Here is a 20302-nt window from a genome sequence, read left to right as displayed (position 1 = left end):
CATTATTGATCTTGATACAATAGTAAGACATACATCCTTTCAAATGAAACATCAACACTTTGAACAACTTGGATATAAAACAGCTAAAGTACATTTTTGGAAATGGAGAAAATGTAGATCGGAAAAAGAACAACAAAATTATTTATGTGATATTATATATTCTGTAACTGACCAAAAGCAAAACCTGGATGAAATTAACCAAGTTGATAATGAAAAGAAGTTGACAATTTCGGAGCAATCTGAATAAATAACAAAAAAAAAAAAAAAAAATAAAAAGGAAATAAAAAGGAAATAAAAAGGAAATATATTATAATAACATATATGTTAATATAGCAACATTATAACTTATAGATAATTCTGCTGATTAATTTTTCGTTTTATTTCAAGGGTGGATAATATAGAAATTGTAATAAGCAAGTTTTTTTTTTTTTTTTTTTTTTTTTTTATTTTAAAAGTATATTCTTGGAAGAACGAGTATATATAGCTAGCGAAATAAAAAAAAAAAAAATATATGTGTATATATTTTTTATTATTATTATGTTTTTTTTTTTTTTTTTTTTTTAACTATCTATATATTTTATATACATTTTTTAAATGGCTAGTTATACTTGTTAATACGTTTGGATATATATAAATTATTTGAAAAGGTAATCATAAGTTTAAATGAGGACCTAATTATATATATAAATATATAAATAAATAAATATATATATATATATATGTGTATAGTATAACTTATTCGTTCATATATAAAAATATATATTTTATAAATTTTATTTAAACAAATATCAATACACCAAAAAAACTGAATTAAAATATAAAAAAAAAAAAAATAATAATATAATAAAATAATTCAAATTAAATTAATTAAAAAATATCCTTGTCGTTATCTTTCCCTTTTTGGAATGATATTTTTTGAGAATAAGAATAATCTGTTAACTCGGGTTTTTTATATTTAAATCTACTTGTCTCATTAAAGATTTTTAAATATTCCAAAACTTTTACATAATTCATTGGTTTATTATTTACTTCATCACTAGCATTGATAGAAGACAAACATTGCATATACCTTGAAGCTTCGATTTTACATTTGGTAAATGTATTAGGATATTTTCTTAAGCAGTTTATAAACTTTCCCCATAAACTATCACATGGGTTCTTTTCAAAATTCTTTTGATTTTTTTTTTGAATTTTATGTAAAATTTCTTTTCCTTGCCACCACTCGATTAAAGGAAAGCTTTTCTGTAATTTAGCAATAGGTAATAATAATTCATTGTTCTTTTTCTTGCACGTACTCATTTAAATTTTTCATGAATTTATAATTAAAAAAAAAAATATATATATATATATATATGTATGTAATATGCTTTTTCATATATAACGCTATCAAATTCGAGGTCAAAAAAAATTTTTCTTATTCAGTTTTGTATTTTTCATTTTACATTATCACAAGAATTATATTCTTTTTCTGTGTTATGTGTATTTATATAAATAAATTTATCTTATTCTTGTATGTTACTATTTTTTTTATATATATATTTTTTTTTACATTATCTTGTTAACAAGGCATACAGAAAATATAAATATATAATCATATATGTATGTGTATATTACATATATGAAACCTTAAAATAAAGTTTGGGTAAAAACCTGAAAATTTTAATAAGTTTTAACAATAATTTTGTTTACTAATAATATGGAATGTATATGCTGAAAGGTATATATATATATATATATATATATATGTATAAATGGAAAATTGTGTTTATTATCATGATACTTTTTTTTTTTTTTTTTTTTTTTTTTTTCTTTGTTCAATTTTTAAAATAAACATATTTTTAGAATGATGAATATTATATGGTCAAAGTAATAAATTATGAAATATATTTTTTTTATACCTATTTTTTGTAATAAACCATGTGTATGATGATACTAAATCGAATTCCTAATTTATAATATCAAATGTATGTAATCCTTTTTATCATATATATATAGTTATAATGTTAATTATAAATGACCATAAAAAAAAAAAAAAAAAAAGAATACCGAAAATATCAAACTGAATGTTCTAAATATAAAGCAATATGTCAAACGTTAATGTTATTCCCTAATATAAAAAGTTTAAATAATATTACCGATGGTGGTGAACTTTTTAAAAGGAACAAATATATATGTTCACACATATAATTATTGTGAAAAAAAAAAAGAGAAGGGATTTGGGTTATTTTTAAAAAATATATATTAAAATTTATTATACACCTATATATTACATTTTTAAGAAAAGATGTTGGGACAAGGAGGAAAAGAAAAATTACATTTTCTTTAGTTTTTTAATAAATTAATGAATACTTTGAAATTTTACTACTTGTCAAAAGATGAATATCTTATTTTTAGTAATGAATTAATAATATATATATTGAACTATTATACCTTTAATTTTTTAAAAAAAAGTTAGCATACATCAAAAAAAAAAAAAAATAAAAATAAATAAATAAATAAATAAATAAATTCTTTTATAAGATAATATATCTTTATTGATACAGCATACAATTTAAAATGGTAATATAATTAGTATAGGATCATACATTTTTAATATATATAATATATTTTAATAACCACTAATCACACTTTTAGAAAACCCCAAGGAAATAAAAAAAAATATATGAATTAATAAAAAAATATATAAAATAATAACCTTTTCATCATATAGCCATTTTTTATTATTTTTTATATTCTAGCTATTTAATTAAAAAAAAAAAAAAAAAAAAAAAAATACTATTACTATATATATATATATATATATATATAATATATTTACATATTAGCTATTTAATATTAAAAAAAAAAAAAAAAATACAAAATTTATTTAATATATTTAATTTTTTATTTTTTCTAAATTTATATTATGTATATATTATTTATTTATTTATTTATTTATTTATTTATTTATTATTATTATTATTATTTTATTTTTTTATTTTTTTTTATATTTATATTTATTTATTCATTTTATTTTATATTTATTTATTTATTTTTTATTTTTTTTTTTGTGAGAATATAATTAAAAAAATCCATAAAAATATATATTAGTATATTAAAAATCTATATATTTTTTAATATAAAAAAAAAAAAAAAATACATTTTCCATTTTAAAAAATTTATAATAATAATGTTTTGATATATATTATATATATATTATTATTATCATAATTTTTTCAAAATGGCATATATATGATGATTTAACTTTTTTACATATATTTTTTTTTTTTTGTTTTTTTTTTTTTTTTTTGTGTTTCGAGTATTAATGCTTTTTGAGGAGTTAATATATAGGAAATTGGAACAGTTTGAATTTTATGAATTTTGATGAATATACATATAAAATGTGGGAATTAAAAGAATTTTAATAGTTTGTTAATATACATATATTTGGATAGATAATTTATGAGTAAAAGGAAGAACAGAAAGGAAAAAAAAATTTAATTTAATAGAATAATGAAATGATTTTGTTAGAAAGATTGAGATGAAATATATGATGATCGTATTATTCAAACATATTTGAAGATAGAACTGTACAAGATTGAAGGATCATATATATATATATATATATATATATATATATTTTATTTATATATTTCTTCTTATATATATACATATATTATGTTTGTAAATTGTCCTTGTCAAATTTAACATAATAATGTTACTTGCAGAAAATATACAGAAAATCCCTTTTTTTTTGAGAAGAAGATTTTCATTTCTTCTGTTAGGAAAGTCCCCGAGATAAACAGTTAGTTATCTAAATGTTTTTAGAAAAGCTGATAACTTAATAAGTTATTAATCTTATAGTTACCTTTGTAGAAAATATAAAAATTTTCTCAAAGGATATAAATATTAAAATAGCGAGTTAAATGTAACGTGTGTTCAATAATATATTTTATTTTATTGGACATCACCGAATGGGGCTTATACGTATGTTAAATTTACCATGGATGATATACTTATATATATATATATATATATATTATATAATATTATATATATTTTGTAATATATTATTACAGATATATATAACTGAAAAAGCATTTACACTTACACATATATGTATATTTATGTATATATATCCATAAGAATATTTAATTTCTTTAACATTTTATAATTAATTTTTATTTATTTATTTATTTATTTATTTATTCATTTTATTATATTTTTTTTTTTTTTTTTTTTTTGGTAAATATATATTTTAACTAGTTGAATCTTTAATGAGCATTAAATCCGGAAGGAATATGCCAATATATTAACATTTTAAGAGAAAATAAAATAAAATATAATAAAATAAGAAATATAATAAAATAAGAAATATAATAAAATTAAAATGTATTAAATTATAAATGCATTATTCATATGTAAAGTGTATGTACAAACGTATACTAAAATTATATATATATGTTAAAAGTTCTTTAAAAATAAATAAAATTAAATAACCTAATAAAAATATTAAATTCTAAAGTTTTACAAATATATATATAGACATATAATATATATAATTATAAAAAATAAAATAAAAAATAAAATAAAAATAAAAAAAAATAAAAAAAAATAAAAAAAAATAAAAAAAAATAAAAAAAAATAAAAAAAAATAAAAAAAAATAAAAAACTTTTATAAAAAGGTATTTTATTAAATGTATATATATATATATATATTAAAAAAGAACATATAAAAACAAAACGAAAAAGAATATACAACTAATTAATATGTTATAAAAATGTATAAGATTAATTAGGTATAGATATGTATATATATATATTTTTAATATAAAAATTTTATTATATATTAAAAATAAAATAAACATGTAACATATATATATATATATATATATGTGTGTGTGTATGTATGTATGTATAATTGTTCGATATGGTTAACCTTTAAAATTTGTCCTTTTTATTACGATTTATATTATAATTGTTTAAAATTAGTGTTTACTTTTCTTTACATATCAATTCATTGGGAGTTTATCCTTTTCTCCAAAATTTTCTATGGATCTTTCATATTTTCGCACGTACAAAATACTTAGAGGTAAGAACATAATAATGAATGCTATGACTATGAGTAAAGAAATGTTGGTAGGGTCAATACTCGAACTGTCTTTTATTATTATTAAATCATATAATTTTTCACAAAGTAAGGAAAAAATTCCTCCACACAAGCTAGCGAATCCTAATAATTTTCCAAAAACAATGGATGGGAAACTGTTTTGAATAAAACAATAGATTTGGCTAGTATAAACACTTGTAACACACATATATAAGAAAGCTGAACATAAACCAGCAAATCTAAATTTGATTAAAGCACATAGATGCATAAGAACTGATAAGGTATTAATAGTAAGAATAATGACAGAAGCTCCATATTTATTTATAAATCTTCCAAAAACAACACATGGGATACTAGATAAGGGCATAAGAATATTAATTACATTTATAATTGATCTATCATAACTAAAATATGTATCAGTAACCATACCATAAAATACAGTGGATATATTAAAAAGTATAAAATATGTGATAACACATACACTTGGATAACTAATTAAGATTTTAAAAAAGAGGAATATACTTTTTTTATGGAAGTCTTCTTCATCATGTAATATATTTTTATTAGAATCTATAGATTTATCTTTTTTTACTGTACTCTGATCACTAATTTTTGTATTTTTTTTTATAATATTATTATTATTATTATTATTATTGTAATTATTATTTTTGTTATTATTTCTGTTGTTAGTTTGTATATTATTTTCCAAATCGTTTGAAGATATATTACCATTATTGTAATAATTATGTTCATCAGTGTTCATATTATTTTCTGTACTATCTTTATCTACCATTCCGCTTGCATTATTTTTAAAATGAAATTCATCCTCTTCATTTGTATAAATATTATTCGAACTTCTACTTCTACCTTCAGCATTGGTATGTTTTGTTGTTTCATTATTTTTTTCTAAATAGTAATCTAAAGCTTTGAAAGGTTTTAAAGGTAATAAAAATGCTGCCGTTAATAAGCAAGGTATTAAAATAAGTATAATATATCCATAACAAACATAACTAAAAGAAAGATTTGGAAAATATTTCAAAACTAAATTTAATGTTGCAGGTACTGCATAACTTAATGATGCTGCAGCTCCTATAACGGTCAAAATAAATGTAGATGCATCAGGATACAAATTTGAAACTGTTAATACTGGTATAAAAGCTGTATCAGCTCCTAAACCTAAAAATATAAAACCCCATAAAGTTGTATCTACACCTTTTATATCTATTGATAATAAAATCCAACAAATAATATTAAATAACTGCCCTATTATTGCTGTAAACTTTGGACCTATATGATCATAAAGAAAACCACAAAAAACGGATGTAGTAAAATGTACTGCTAAGGTCAGAGGGTATAATCCATTAATTCGTTTATATTGAGGAGATAAAGTCATATCACTATATTCATCTACATTTAAATGTTTATATTTTCCAACATGTAATAATAATTTTCTTATAGCACTCCAATCAAAATATATGCACGCTGAGGTCGCTGTATATATAACTAATATTATTAATAAATAAAACCTTTTTATGTTTAATGGAGTCTTTTGTTTGGCACCTGGTAAATTAGGGTCTGTCTTTAACTTCAGTCCTTTGACACTTTTTATAATCTTATGGAATATTGAGTTACTCATATTTTTAAAAGTAAAATGTATATAATGTATACGTGATATATATATATATATATATATATATATATATATGATGCACATACAAAAAAGTTACAAAAAATAATCTTTGAAAAATATTACATATATATTTATATATATGTGATAAAATATAAAAGGATATACTTTTAAAAAGAAATAGAAGATATTTTTATAAATCGGCTATACAATAAAATATATACATATATATATATATATATATATATATATATATATATATATTTTTAAATTAAATAATATTATTCATACAGAGTACAATTTTTAATGTAAACATTATAAATATATCACAAAAAAATATTTATGTATGATTATTTCTATCCTTTTTATTTTAAATTAAATAATTTCTCTTAGATAATGGTTGCAACTATTTTTTTTCTTTTTTGTAATTCTTCCTTTTTAACGTGTTTTATATTGAATGTGTGTGTGTGTGTTTTTTTTTTCTTTTCTCTTTAAACTCTACATATATTATATATATATATATATATAATTTATGAAATTATGAATGCGTATATAAAGAGTATGTACTTTTTTAACATATTCTATAATAAATAATATTAATATAACCAAATATATAATAACAAAAATATTTAATACCAAAAAAAAAAAAAAAAAAAAAAAAAAAAAAAAAATTAAATGAAAATATATAAATAAATATGTAAATATATATAAATATATATAAATAAATATATATAAATAAATATATATATATATATATAACAAATAAATATATAAAAAATATGATAAAAATAAAAGCCAGAACACTCTCTGATAAAATAAAACAAATAAATATAACCTTGAGTGTTCGGCTTTGGCTTATGTTTTTTTTTTTTTCCTTATTAAAAATTGATGAAATTTATGAAATTTATGAAATTTTTATTTTTTTACAAAATATAATATAATATATAAAAAAAAATGTGCATGATCTTATGTATATAATATATGTATTATATTTATATTTCTTTTTCTTTCCTTTTTTTTTTTTCTCCATATATAATAATATTATATATATATATATATATATATATATATTGTAATATATTTATTTTTTTTCTCTTTGTGGTTTTTTACATATATTTATATATATATATATATATATATATATAATGTTATCTTACAATTGTTTATTTATTTTAAAAGATATAATGATCATAATGTGGTTTTGTAACCAAAGTTTTTATAATTCATATTTTTTAAAGGTTGTATAATAAAATGAATAATATATAAAAATATACCATAGATTTTATATAATTTTTTTATGGTCTTTTTTTTTTTTTTATAAATCCATTTATAAGAAATTATATATATATATATATATATATGCTTCTAATTTATTTTAGAGTATAATTATATAATTTTTAATTTTATATTTTTTTGTATTTGGAATATAATATCTTTTTATATTTTATTTGAAAAAATATATACAAATAATAAAGCAATATTTTTAATTTCTCCTTTATATATATATAATAATATTTTAAAAAAAAAGAAAAAAAAAAGGACAACCTGTAAGATAATGATATAATAATACTTATATATATTCCATAAAGGTGCTGTTAACGTGTCAACGTTTTATCGGAAGAATGAAATAAGATAAAATATGTATGATAATAATATTTATACATATATATATATTTATTTATGTATATATTTTTTGTTTGTTTGCTTGGTTGTTTCCTTTTCCTTTTTTAAAAAAAAAAGGAGAAATCGTCAAAATGTAAATAAATCAAATTTAATATTATGGCCTCCATTATATATCCTTATATTTATTAAATATTCAAGAAAAAAAAAAAAAAAAAAAAGACTTGTAGTTTTAAATAACAAAAGAGCTTAATGTATTGGGGTCATTTATGTGTAACGTCTTATTTTTATTTTATTATTATTATTTTTTTTTTTTCTCCCTATTAATATGTTTAAAAAATATATGTGGATATTTCTATATATCTTGTAAATGAAGACGAATTAATTATATAAAAAAAAAAAAAAAAAAAAAAAAATGGTCTATTCTGATAATAGAAATAAGGAAGAATTATAACATCATATAATTAATTTCTTTCATATATAATTATTTTATATGTAATTTATGTTTTTGTGCATTTTATCTAGTGTGTCTATTTTTATCTGATGATATTTATGTGAAATTTTAAGAATGTATTGGAACAAATATTTTTACCTTTTAATTTTTGTAAAAAATAAAAAAAAAAAAAAAAAAAAAAAAAAAAAAAAAAAATAACTGTCTTTTATTTTCATATTTATTCTTGTTTCCTTTTTATTATTATTTTATTTTTTATTTGTTCCTTTAAATTATTTCCTTCTTATTGATTTTTCTTTATATATATTTTGATAACTTATTATAGTGTTTGTAATATTATATAAAGCATTTCTCGATATAATATTATTTTAACAATTTGGAAAAAATATTATATTATATAATATATATATATTTATATATATATATATATACATCAATTATTGCTTATCCATTTCTACACACAAAAAAAAAAAAAAAATAAAATAAAATAATAAAATAAAATAAAATAATATAATATAATATTTTTCTTTTAAAAAAATTCATAATATATATATACTGTTTTATATTATTATTAGTTTTTTGTATTATCATGGAAATGTGGTAGCATATATATATTTATATGTTGATATATTTTTATTTGTTTATTTTTTTTTTTTCGTACTTATTTATCTTGGTATAGGACGTGTTCCCTTGAACTAATCCACGTAGTTACTTTTTGGTTTGACATCTTTTGTATATAATATAGAGAAGAGGAAAAGTTGATAGTAAGAGTCCTATTACAAAATATGCAAAGGGTGTAGGATCATTGTTATTATAATCTACAATATAATAATTGTATATAGGTATATTTAATAAAGATAAGAGACCACTTATCATACTAGTAGTTCCAACTATTTTTCCAAAGTGGTTAATAGGGAACATAACTTGGATGTAACAATATAATTGTGTAGTATAACATCCTGTTACGATCATATACGAAAATGCACTGAAATATGAAAAAAGTTTATATTTAATAAGTGCAAATACATACATAGATATACTACTAATTAATAAAATAAATATTAATAGAAGTATATGAATTTTTTGAATTAATATACCAAATAATGCACACGGTATAACTGATAAAGGTCCAAATATTTTCAACATACTTTGTATATCCTCATAATTTTTAAAAAACAATTTAGCACATTCATTATAATTAACTAATGATAAATTATATATTGTAAAATAATAACATATACTTAAATATTTTAAAGAAAAAAATATGATCTTTATTTCTTTCCATAATGCTGATATATGGATAAAGGAATATATATATTTTTTTTTTTTCATCTTGACCTCCATCTCCATTACCGTCTCCTTTCTCATCTCCTTTCTCATCTCCATTTCCATCTCCATTCCCATTTTGATATCATTTCTTGAATTACATTTTATACTATATTCATAATTTTCATTATTTTGATTATTTCCATTTTTATGATTTAAATAATATATATTTTTATAATATTTCTCATCACTTATATAATGATTTATTTTATTATTATTTGAGATATCTTTTGTCAAATAATTTCCATCTTGTTTTATATGATCATTCAACTTATCGTTACTTTTTCTCAAAACCAAATTAGATGAATTCATTGAGCTATTAGTATATATAATTTGGCTTATATTTTTTGCTGATATATTTAAAGGGCTCCTTTTATATACATCCGGGATGTTTGAATTATTTCCCATATCTTCCAATGAATATATATTAGGTTTTGTATTTTTGTGGTTTATAAAATTTATGGTATGATTAGAATTTACATAATCATTATATATATCAAATGATAGATCATTTATATTATGTTTATTAATTATAGGAACATGATTTTCTTGATACATCCATTTTCCAAATGAACTCCCTCCTCCTCCATCATCTTGATTTTGATCTTGATATTGATATTGATTTGGATCTTGATATTGATCTTGATATTGATCTTGATATTGATCTTGATTTTTATCTTGATATTGATCTTGATTTTTATCTTGATTTTTATCTCCATATTGATTTTCATTCACAGGTTCCTCATTAAAAATAGTGGGAAAATTAAAACTTAAATTTATAGATTTGTTGGATATGACGTATCCTTTTAATTGATCCAGTGTGTTATTAAGAGATTCTTCTTTTTCTTTGGAGGTATGATAGTTTATGTGCCTCCATGGTAAAAATATAATAAGAATGAAAAAAAAAGGAACTAAAATTATAAAACAATATAAGAAGCATACGAATTGGAAAGATTTTTCATCCCAATTTTTCGAAAATAAATCTAAGAATATAGGTATACTAAAACTTAAGGAAGCACAACATCCTAAAATTACAGTATATATAGTATGATTTCTTGGAAATAAATAAATTAGATTTAACAACGGAATAAATGAACAATCACTAGATAACCCTAAAAAAATTGCACCCAAAATTATTATATTACTATTTCCCTTTTGTAATCCTATAAGTATCCATGATATTATATTACACACATGACCAAATAAAGCTGTTATTTTAGGGCCGAAATAATCAAAAAAAGTACCTGATATAGCAGACATAATAAAATTAGAACATAATATTATAGGATAAAGTGCTTGAACTTTCTTATCTTGTTCTTCACATTTATATGTTCTTTTATGTTCATATGCTGAGGGTTCATATATATTATCACAATGATTTATATATACGTTCCCATGAAAAAAAAAATCCGATAAAGAAATCCAATTAAAAAATATACCAACACAAGATATTATGTAAAAACAAAATAAAGTAAATACCATATATCTTTTTTTAAGAGATAGTTTGTTTATATCCATACTTTAAAAAAAAAAAAAAAAATAATAAAAAAATAAAATAAAAAAGAACTATTAATATATATGTATATATATATATATATATTATATTTATTGAATCGGATAAATATGAGTGTCTATATATGCTTATAATTTGTTGCTTAAAAATTAAAGGTGAAGGCCAGAAGTAATATAATTATATATAAAAAGGGGGTAGAATGTTATACCTATATATATAGATATATACATATATACTTTTAATTTCAATAAAATGTTCTTAAGATTAATTATGAAGTTACCGCATACACATATTTGGTTGGCTCTAAATAAATAAATAAATATATATATATATATATATATATATGTAGGTATATATTTATTTGTTATATTTTTTTTTTCCTGACGTGGGATATACACTAAAAGGAGAATTAGTAAGTTATTTAAAAAAAAAAAAAAAAAAAAAAAAAAAAAAAAAAAGTGTCTTAAAAATAATATTTTATTGTTTTCAATAATGTATAAATGTTCTCACAAAAAAAAAGAATAAAAGAAAAAAAGAATATATATATGTATATATATATATATATATATATTTTATTTATATATGATGTCACAATTAATATGGACAAGGGGATATATAAATATAATAATAATATATAAAAACATGTTTTATTTTTAATTATATAATGTATTTATTTTTTTAATTTTTACAACAACCCATTTTTATTTAACAAAAGATCCAAATTTTTTATCCATTGTGTTTGTAGAAAGAAGAACCAAGGAATTGATAAAAATTTGAGATGATCAAAAGATTCTAGGATATGATTACGGAATAATGTTCTTCCATTTTTTAAAAGTAACATATTATTGTGTATTATATCATAGTCAGAGACATCAGTAGATATATTAAAATGATAAATGCCATCAATTTCTAATAATAAAAAGGGTTTATTATTTTTTAAAATTAAAAAATCTACTATTAATCCTTGTTTTAAATAATATTCTGATCTGTACTTAATTTTTTTTTTATTAAAATAATCGGACAATTTATATTGAAAGCTTGATATATGTACCTTTTTATGTGATACGATATTTCTTTTAACAACATCTTTTAATATTGTGTAAGGTATAAAAAAATGACGTTGAATATAAAAATGGATGTCATGATTATTTGTGCTATTTCTTTTATGGTTCATATATTTTTTCTCATTTTCTTTCTTCTTACAGTAAATATTTAAGTACAAAAATATTTGATGTATTATTTTATATTCTTCATCATCAAAATGAATTTTTTTTTTAAGCAATTTTTTTAATAGTATTAATATTTTTATAAAATTTCGTATGGAAGTATTTAGGAATGTGTTATTAGTAACTAGAAAGAAAATGCATTTGATTACTTTATTGGTATGACATATGTTGTTAGTAGGATATATGTTGTTAGTAGGTAATATATTGTTTGTATGATATATGTTGTTAGTAGGTAATATATTGTTTGTATGATATATGTTGTTGGTAGGTAATATATTGTTTGTATGATACATATTGTTTGTGTCATTTTTTTCATTATATACATTGATCATGTTAATTTTAGAATGATTCAAATTCTTTATATTATTAATATTTGTATTATTTAATTGATCATATTTATATATATCATCTTGTTTATGATCATATAATACATCCATTTGTTTTTTATTTTCATAATTTTCATATATATAATTTTTTTTTTTTTCCTTTTTTTCGTTTATAGTAATGGATATGGTATCATCCGTTGTAGTATGTCCTTCTATATTTTCTATTTTATTTATTTCTTTATTTAAAAAATGTATACTTAGATTAAGAAAATTTTGATTTATAATATTAAAGTGGTATGCTATAGAAGTAATTGTACATAAATTATGTAGATCTATTAATATTTTATAATTTATAAGATTTAATAAAGATATTAAAAACGTTTTATGTACTATATTATTTTTATAATGAAATAGAAATATTTGTACAACGGTTTGTAATATGACATTTTCTTTTCCTTTTTTAATATTTAATATATAAAAAAAATGTTCATAAAAAAAATGATACATTGGTACAGACAAATTGTTTATACTAAATGATGTTGCATAATACAAATTAGCTAGACCTTGTAAAGAATCTATTTGTTTTTTTCTTGTAAGGATGATATGTAACAATTTATACATATATTGAAATATATTTTTTTTTATATATTCTATGGAAATAAAAGAAGAATGGTGTTCTTTATCTTTGGTTTTATTATATTTCACATTAAACATATCATGATGATACATATGTTGTTTATTATAATTATTTGTTGTATTAATATAGTTCGTTTCATTTTTAGTATGTGTTATATTATTTTCTTTTTCATTTATTATAGAAAATATTTGACTTGGATTCCCAACATATTTTATATTTTCCATATGATATATTTTGTTAATATAATTATATAAAGAATAATATATCATAATTAGTTGTTTTATATCAACATAGTTATTATATGAAATGATAAAATTGGTCATCTTATTTATAATATCATTTTCTTTGTATGTTAATAAAAGAAGATTTCTGAACGTTATAACAACATTTTGTATATTTTTCTTGTTAAAAAAAAGAATCGAGTTTTTTTCATCCTTAATTAATTTATTAATAAATAGGTTAATATATTTGTCATATGTATAATTAATATTACATAGGGCGGTTAAAATATCAACATAATTTCTTATATCTTCAAGTTGAAAATTTTGATGAAATTTTGATGAACACTGAGTTGTAATCTTCTTACAACAAATGGTCACATTGTTAATGTGATTATTGTTTTTGTTGTTATGATTATTGTTGTGGTTTTCTTTGATTTGGATTCCATCAATTTTTTTGTTGTTATGATTATTGTTGTGGTTTTCTTTGATTTGGATTCCATCAATTTTTTTGTTGTTATGATTATTGTTGTGGTTTTCTTTGATTTGGATTCCATCAATATTTTTGTTATAAATCGTGTGTCTACCTTTCCTTTGATCCGTTTTAAAAAAAAACGCCTCAATTAAAATATTATAAAAATGATTATTTATAAACTTAAGTCTTGAAAAATCTCGTATAAGAGACGCTATATCTCTTGGAGTTGCTTTATACAACCATGTGTTACACAAATATTTAGGTACACATACTTGTAAGTCCTTATAATTTTGTATATCTACATTTTCTTTGTGAATCAAATGAGATAAGCACTGATTAAAATTATAATAATTTATTGTATCTTTCGTTTTGTAATATTGTTCATATAATAATATGTTTACAATGGAGCAGATAAATTTATTTGTGTGTTTAATATTGTTATTTATAATAATATTAATAAATCTACACAATTCAAAAATGGAAAAATTACAAATGTTCATCATATTATTATGATGTTGATGATAAATATTGTGGTGATAATTATTATCATAATTATTATCATAATTATCATTTTTATTATTATTATCATTATACTTGTGTCCATCTTGTTCTATTTTATATAACAAAATATTACTTATGTTATAACTAAATACATTTGTACAATTTTTATTAGCTAGCTCTAAAAAATCAATCACAGTTTTTATTTCCATATCTATTATTTTTATTTTATCACATATATATGAATATATGGTATAAATTACTGAACGTACATTTATACATTCTTGAAACAAAGGTAAAAGATTATTATGTATTTGGTTGTATATATAATTACTATGTTCATAGTGATTATTTTCATTATAATAATTTTTTTTTAAAAGAAATAATTTATCCATTTGTTTATCTGTTGATTGAATATGATTATTATTTTTTATTTTTTGTTCTTCTTCATTATTTTCATGATAAAATATGTTTGTCTCTAGTTTTGGTTCTTTTTCATTTTTATGAGATACGTTAACCTTATATGGATAACTTTGTAAATATTTTATAAAATCGACAAGGTCATGTATTTTTATAGAATCAATTTTTGTTATTTCATTTTCATTTAATTTAATATTAAGAATTGAGAAGATAAATTGTTTTATATCTACTGGATGATATGACGATTCTAAAAGATTCTTTTGAATAACTTTATTCGATAAAAAAATAAAAAAATATTTTAATAGTGTTATTATTTTTTCTTTAAATAATTTTTGCTGTTCTATTATATTTATAGTTTTTACCATGGACCATAAAAAGCCTATAACATATTTTTTTTTTAAATTAAAAAAAGCATTTATATTATAATTTATATGAAGGATAATATTTATTAATTCATTTATGATTTTTACATTTCCATTTTGTACATTTTTTATATTATTAATTAAATTAATAATATCACTTTTCATTATATTATCCTTAATTTTTTTATTAAAGATATTTTTTTCCAACTTTTTTAAATTCTGAGAAGGATATATTATATGGTTGTCTTTAATATGACATTTTTTTTTGGTTATATATTTATGATTTTCATCATCTTTTTCATCTTTTTCATCTTTATAATCTTTTTTTTGTTTTTTTTCTTTTATTCTTATATTTTCTTCATAAGTAACGTATGATAATTTATTGTTTATATTTTTAGGATAAATTGGAGTCTCTTTCTTTTTATTTTTAATATGATGATAAAACAAAAACGAAAAGTTCTTAAGATTTTTTGTACAATAAAAAGAAAGGGACACTTTATTTATATTTTTTGGAAAACTCCCTAGACATTTTATTTTAATCATAATAAAGTTATTCTTTCGTCATATAAATGTATATATATTAAAAATATATATGTGATATATATGTAATGTATATGTGATATGTATGTGACATATATGTGATATATATGTGATATGTATGTGATATATATGTAATGTATATGTATTTTTTTATTTTTATAATTCCCTTTTGTTATTTATGTGTGGTGCTACATTGCTGTTCAATAATAAAATATAATACATAATATATTATATATTATATATATTATATGTTCTACATACAATAATTATTTTGTAAAATTAAAAAAAAAGAAATAATTTGATAATTTTTTATTTAACAAAATAAAAATTTATATATTAAAATTTTTTTTTTTTTTTTTTTTTTTTTTATATATCTTATACTTTATTTTAATTCTTAATGAGGACTTTATTAATATTTCAAATATTTTGTACCATCTAATATAGATAATGTATAGAATTAAAAATATATGAATGTACATATATTTATATATATATATATATATATATATATATATATATATTTTTTTTTTTTTTTTTTTTATTTTTTTATTAGGGTACCTTTTTGAGGTAATAATTACATATGCATAATAATAAATATATTATATAAAAAAATGTTTATATATTTATTAACATTTAGATAAATATATATTATATATTATATATTTTGGTATATTTTTAAAAGAGTGTATTTTTTTAAATAATTAAGAATAAATTTTGATGGTTTCCATTTTTTCATTATTAACATACATAATATATCTTTATTTTTCGTTGAAGAGTATAGATATGTGTTGCATAGAACATATAGATAGAAGTAAGAATATTATATTTTTTGGTATTATAAATAAATGTTTATTTTTAAATAATAAAAGAGTATTTTTTTTAAATAAAAGGAGAAATATAATAACTTATAAGAAAGATATAAGATTAGAAACTTTAAAGATGGATGATTTTTGTGAGGTTGATTTAGATGAGTTTTGTTATAAGCAGTTTGATGAAAAGAACAAATCATGTTCGTATATACCGTATGATAAGGAAAAATTTGTTATAAAAGTAAATGAATTAATAAAAGAAAGAAAAATAAAAGTATTACCTGGATATGCAGATTTCTGTAAACATATATTTATAGAGAACTTTACAGAAGCAACAGTCGAAACAATGGAAATAAATAATAAAAATAGGGATTTAATAAAAACAGATTATATATCTAGGAGAGATAATGAATTACCTGTATTAGTTCGTTGGTTATGTAAAAAAGATATAAAAGATCAAATAACAAAAGCTAAATATCTAGATCTTATTTTATATTCGAAAGATCAAATTGATAAAGAAAATAAAGAAATGAAAAACAAACCAAAAAATATTTCACATTGTGATTATTCAATTATATGTATCAAAGCACAAAATGAAAATTACGAATTACCAATGACCCCAATCACTATGCTAAGAAATACTTTAATAACAGAAGGAGGAAGCGGAGTTCATTTAAATCGAGAAAAATATTTGGATTCAGTCAAATATTGGCGCCATCACGTATCAATAATAGATAATTAATACAATAATTTATATACATATATATATATATATATATATATCTTGTATATTGTGTATTATATATTTATTGTATTTTTCTTTATATACCATGCTATTAACCTGTTTTAAATATTTAATTGTTATAATATATATAAATATATGTATATATTAATTCAAAGTATGCACCTTTTTTTTTTTTTTTTTTCTTTTACTCTCTATTAACGTTTATTTTGTTTTATAACAACTCAATTTTGTCAATCTTATGTGGATAGAAAAAAAAAAAAAAAAAAAAAAAAAAAAAAAAAAAAAAATCCATACTATAAACAAATATTCATTTTTATATTATAATAACATATAAGAGGATAATACAAAAAAAAAAAAAAAAAAATAAATTGTGTGCAGAATGTAAAAAAAAATTTTTTTTTTTTCACTAATTTATTTATATATATATATATATATATATATATATATATATATATTTTTTTTTTTTTTTGTGATTTCATTTTTCTCTTTCTTTTATCATGTGCAAGAGATTCTTGGGAAGCTTCCATTTGGGCACATTTTCGTGAGCCCCGTCAAAATTTTGTAAGGTATAATTAAATGGAGGGTTTGTTAATAGGTTGACAAATTTTTGTGTTTCTTGCTCTGGGGTTGAGGCAGCAGAAGTTAGTGCTATTTTATTAACATTCTTAAGTATTTGTTGATCTAAATCATGTACTGTATTAAGTAATACTGCTGGAACATTTCTGATTTGGGATGAATAGACTAATTTTTTGGCATTAGAAGATGAAGAACTACCAACAACTATGGTAAGATCACATTTTGTACATATTTTATTAAGAGCCGTTTGTCTATTTGTAGTAGCATAACATATGGATCCACTAGGTATAGTTTCAATATGTGGGAATTTATTTTTGAGTTTTTGTACGATAAGTGCACAATCATCCATACTTAGTGTGGTTTGTGTAACATAGAATAACTTTTTATTTAATGGGAAATTTAATTTATCTACATCATTAACATTTTCCACAATATGTGTACAATGTGGTGCTTCATTATAGGTACCTATAACCTCTACATGATTTTTATATCCTATAAGAATAATGTCATAATTTTCTTTTGCTTTCATTTGTACATATACATGTACTTTATTAACTAAAGGGCATGTAGCATCTATTTCTATTAATTTTTTTTTTTTTGCTATTTCTCGTATTTGAGGACTAATACCATGTGCTGAATAAATTAATATATGTCCATCAGGTACGTCATTTAAATCTTCAATAAATATTGCTCCTTCTTTCTCTAATTTTTTACAAACAATATCGTTATGAACTATTTTGTGTTTTACATATATAGGTGGTTTAAATAATTTTAAGCACTCTTCTACCGTTTCTATAGCCCGACTAACACCTTTGCAAAAACCACGGGGGTTAATCAAATATAATATTTTGTTTGGATCTCTAGCATTTTCGTTTTTTTCATCATTAAACGATTTACAATTTTGTTCATTCCTTTTTTGATTTATTTCGACATCATTCTTATGATCACCATCCTCTTCATGAATGTCATTTTTTGGGTACATATATATTTTTCGATTCCCATCATTTTTTATATTTATTTTATTCATTTCTTCATGATAATTCATTTTTCTTATCTGTTCTTGTTTTCCGAAGAAATACTTATTATATAGGAAAAAAAAAAATAGAAACGATTTTCTATTCTTTTGTGTAATCATATTTGTAACATAATTATGCTTTCCATTAGGTTTATGAGAAAAATATTTTATAACACTGGGTAAGTCATGTTTTTTGATTTTTAATGGGATATTATAATAATGAGTTATATATCTTTTTGTAAAATTACATTTTCCTTCTTTGGATTTTATAGAATTTTCAAATATTTGTAGTATTGATCTTTTCCTTCTCATGATATTTTTCCTTTTTTCACTTTCATGTATGATAACAGCAAATGATGAAGAACATAGAAAATAAAAATGGAAGAATAAAAAAAAAAACAAATAAAATAAAAACACAGAGAAAGCCCTTTTTGAAATATAAATATTGCACTTGTCCGTTTTTTTTAAAGAACAAAATGTGGTAACTGACATATTAATTATATATTATATATATATATATATATATAAATATATATAACGTTATCGGGAAATAAAAAAAATAAAATAAAATAAATAAATAAATAAATGAAAGTATAGATAATATAATAATACATAAAAAATATAAGTTAATAGTTTTTTTTTTTTTTTTTTTTTTTTTTTTTTCTTTTTTTTTTTTGTTCAATATGTGTATAATTAGAAAAGATTGTATACAGAATGGATATATTTTGCTTACTGGAAATTTTGTAAAAAAAAAAAAAATATATATTATATAAATATATTATATATATATATATATATATATATATATATTTATTTATACGAATTAATA

At 19.1% G+C, this 20302-nt stretch overlaps 7 protein-coding genes and 2 non-coding genes across 9 annotated transcripts in view; 4 read left to right on the top strand and 5 right to left on the bottom strand.

Moving 5' to 3' along the window:
• PF3D7_0105200 (heptatricopeptide repeat and RAP domain-containing protein, putative) overlaps window positions 1-247 on the top strand; it is a gene marked incomplete at both ends in the record, with an annotated part of 1707 nt that extends 1460 nt beyond the window's left edge. The window contains one exon of the mRNA XM_001350947.1: window positions 1-247. This exon is cut by the window's left edge and continues 1460 nt beyond it. Coding sequence (XP_001350983.1) covers window positions 1-247 — 247 coding nt within the window.
• A 620-nt stretch (window positions 248-867) lies between these two features.
• Window positions 868-1299, bottom strand: PF3D7_0105100 (conserved Apicomplexan protein, unknown function; the record flags this gene model as incomplete). Its single annotated transcript, XM_001350946.1, has 1 exon — window positions 868-1299. One exon carries the CDS (start codon window positions 1297-1299, stop codon window positions 868-870), a length of 432 nt encoding a protein of 143 aa, XP_001350982.1.
• A 1978-nt stretch (window positions 1300-3277) lies between these two features.
• PF3D7_0105000 lies at window positions 3278-3607 on the top strand. The gene has a single exon (XR_002966593.1). It is a non-coding gene; the product is annotated as an uncharacterized ncRNA (non-coding RNA).
• Window positions 3608-3676: 69 nt separating this feature from the next.
• On the top strand, window positions 3677-3984 carry PF3D7_0104900. Its single transcript, XR_002966592.1, has one exon. It is a non-coding gene; the product is annotated as an RNase MRP (non-coding RNA).
• A 1007-nt stretch (window positions 3985-4991) lies between these two features.
• Window positions 4992-6725, bottom strand: PF3D7_0104800 (novel putative transporter 1, putative; the record flags this gene model as incomplete). The annotated part of the gene is made up of 1 exon (XM_001350945.1): window positions 4992-6725. One exon carries the CDS (start codon window positions 6723-6725, stop codon window positions 4992-4994), a length of 1734 nt encoding a protein of 577 aa, XP_001350981.1.
• A 2770-nt stretch (window positions 6726-9495) lies between these two features.
• PF3D7_0104700 (major facilitator superfamily-related transporter, putative) lies at window positions 9496-11631 on the bottom strand (the record flags this gene model as incomplete). Its single annotated transcript, XM_001350944.2, has 1 exon — window positions 9496-11631. The coding sequence occupies one exon, from the start codon at window positions 11629-11631 to the stop codon at window positions 9496-9498; it is 2136 nt and encodes a 711-aa protein (XP_001350980.2).
• A 680-nt stretch (window positions 11632-12311) lies between these two features.
• On the bottom strand, window positions 12312-16331 carry PF3D7_0104600 (conserved Plasmodium protein, unknown function; the record flags this gene model as incomplete). Its single annotated transcript, XM_002808558.1, has 1 exon — window positions 12312-16331. One exon carries the CDS (start codon window positions 16329-16331, stop codon window positions 12312-12314), a length of 4020 nt encoding a protein of 1339 aa, XP_002808604.1.
• A 714-nt stretch (window positions 16332-17045) lies between these two features.
• Window positions 17046-17879, top strand: PF3D7_0104500 (conserved protein, unknown function; the record flags this gene model as incomplete). Its single annotated transcript, XM_001350942.2, has 1 exon — window positions 17046-17879. The coding sequence occupies one exon, from the start codon at window positions 17046-17048 to the stop codon at window positions 17877-17879; it is 834 nt and encodes a 277-aa protein (XP_001350978.2).
• A 478-nt stretch (window positions 17880-18357) lies between these two features.
• Window positions 18358-19965, bottom strand: PF3D7_0104400 (4-hydroxy-3-methylbut-2-enyl diphosphate reductase; the record flags this gene model as incomplete). Its single annotated transcript, XM_001350941.1, has 1 exon — window positions 18358-19965. The coding sequence occupies one exon, from the start codon at window positions 19963-19965 to the stop codon at window positions 18358-18360; it is 1608 nt and encodes a 535-aa protein (XP_001350977.1).
• Window positions 19966-20302: the final 337 nt, after the last annotated feature.

Source organism: Plasmodium falciparum, assembly GCF_000002765.6.
Source record: "Plasmodium falciparum 3D7 genome assembly, chromosome: 1".
Classification (NCBI taxonomy): Eukaryota; Apicomplexa; class Aconoidasida; order Haemosporida; family Plasmodiidae; genus Plasmodium; species Plasmodium falciparum.
Note: the sequence above shows the minus strand (reverse complement) of the source record. Positions and strands in the feature narration are given on the sequence as shown.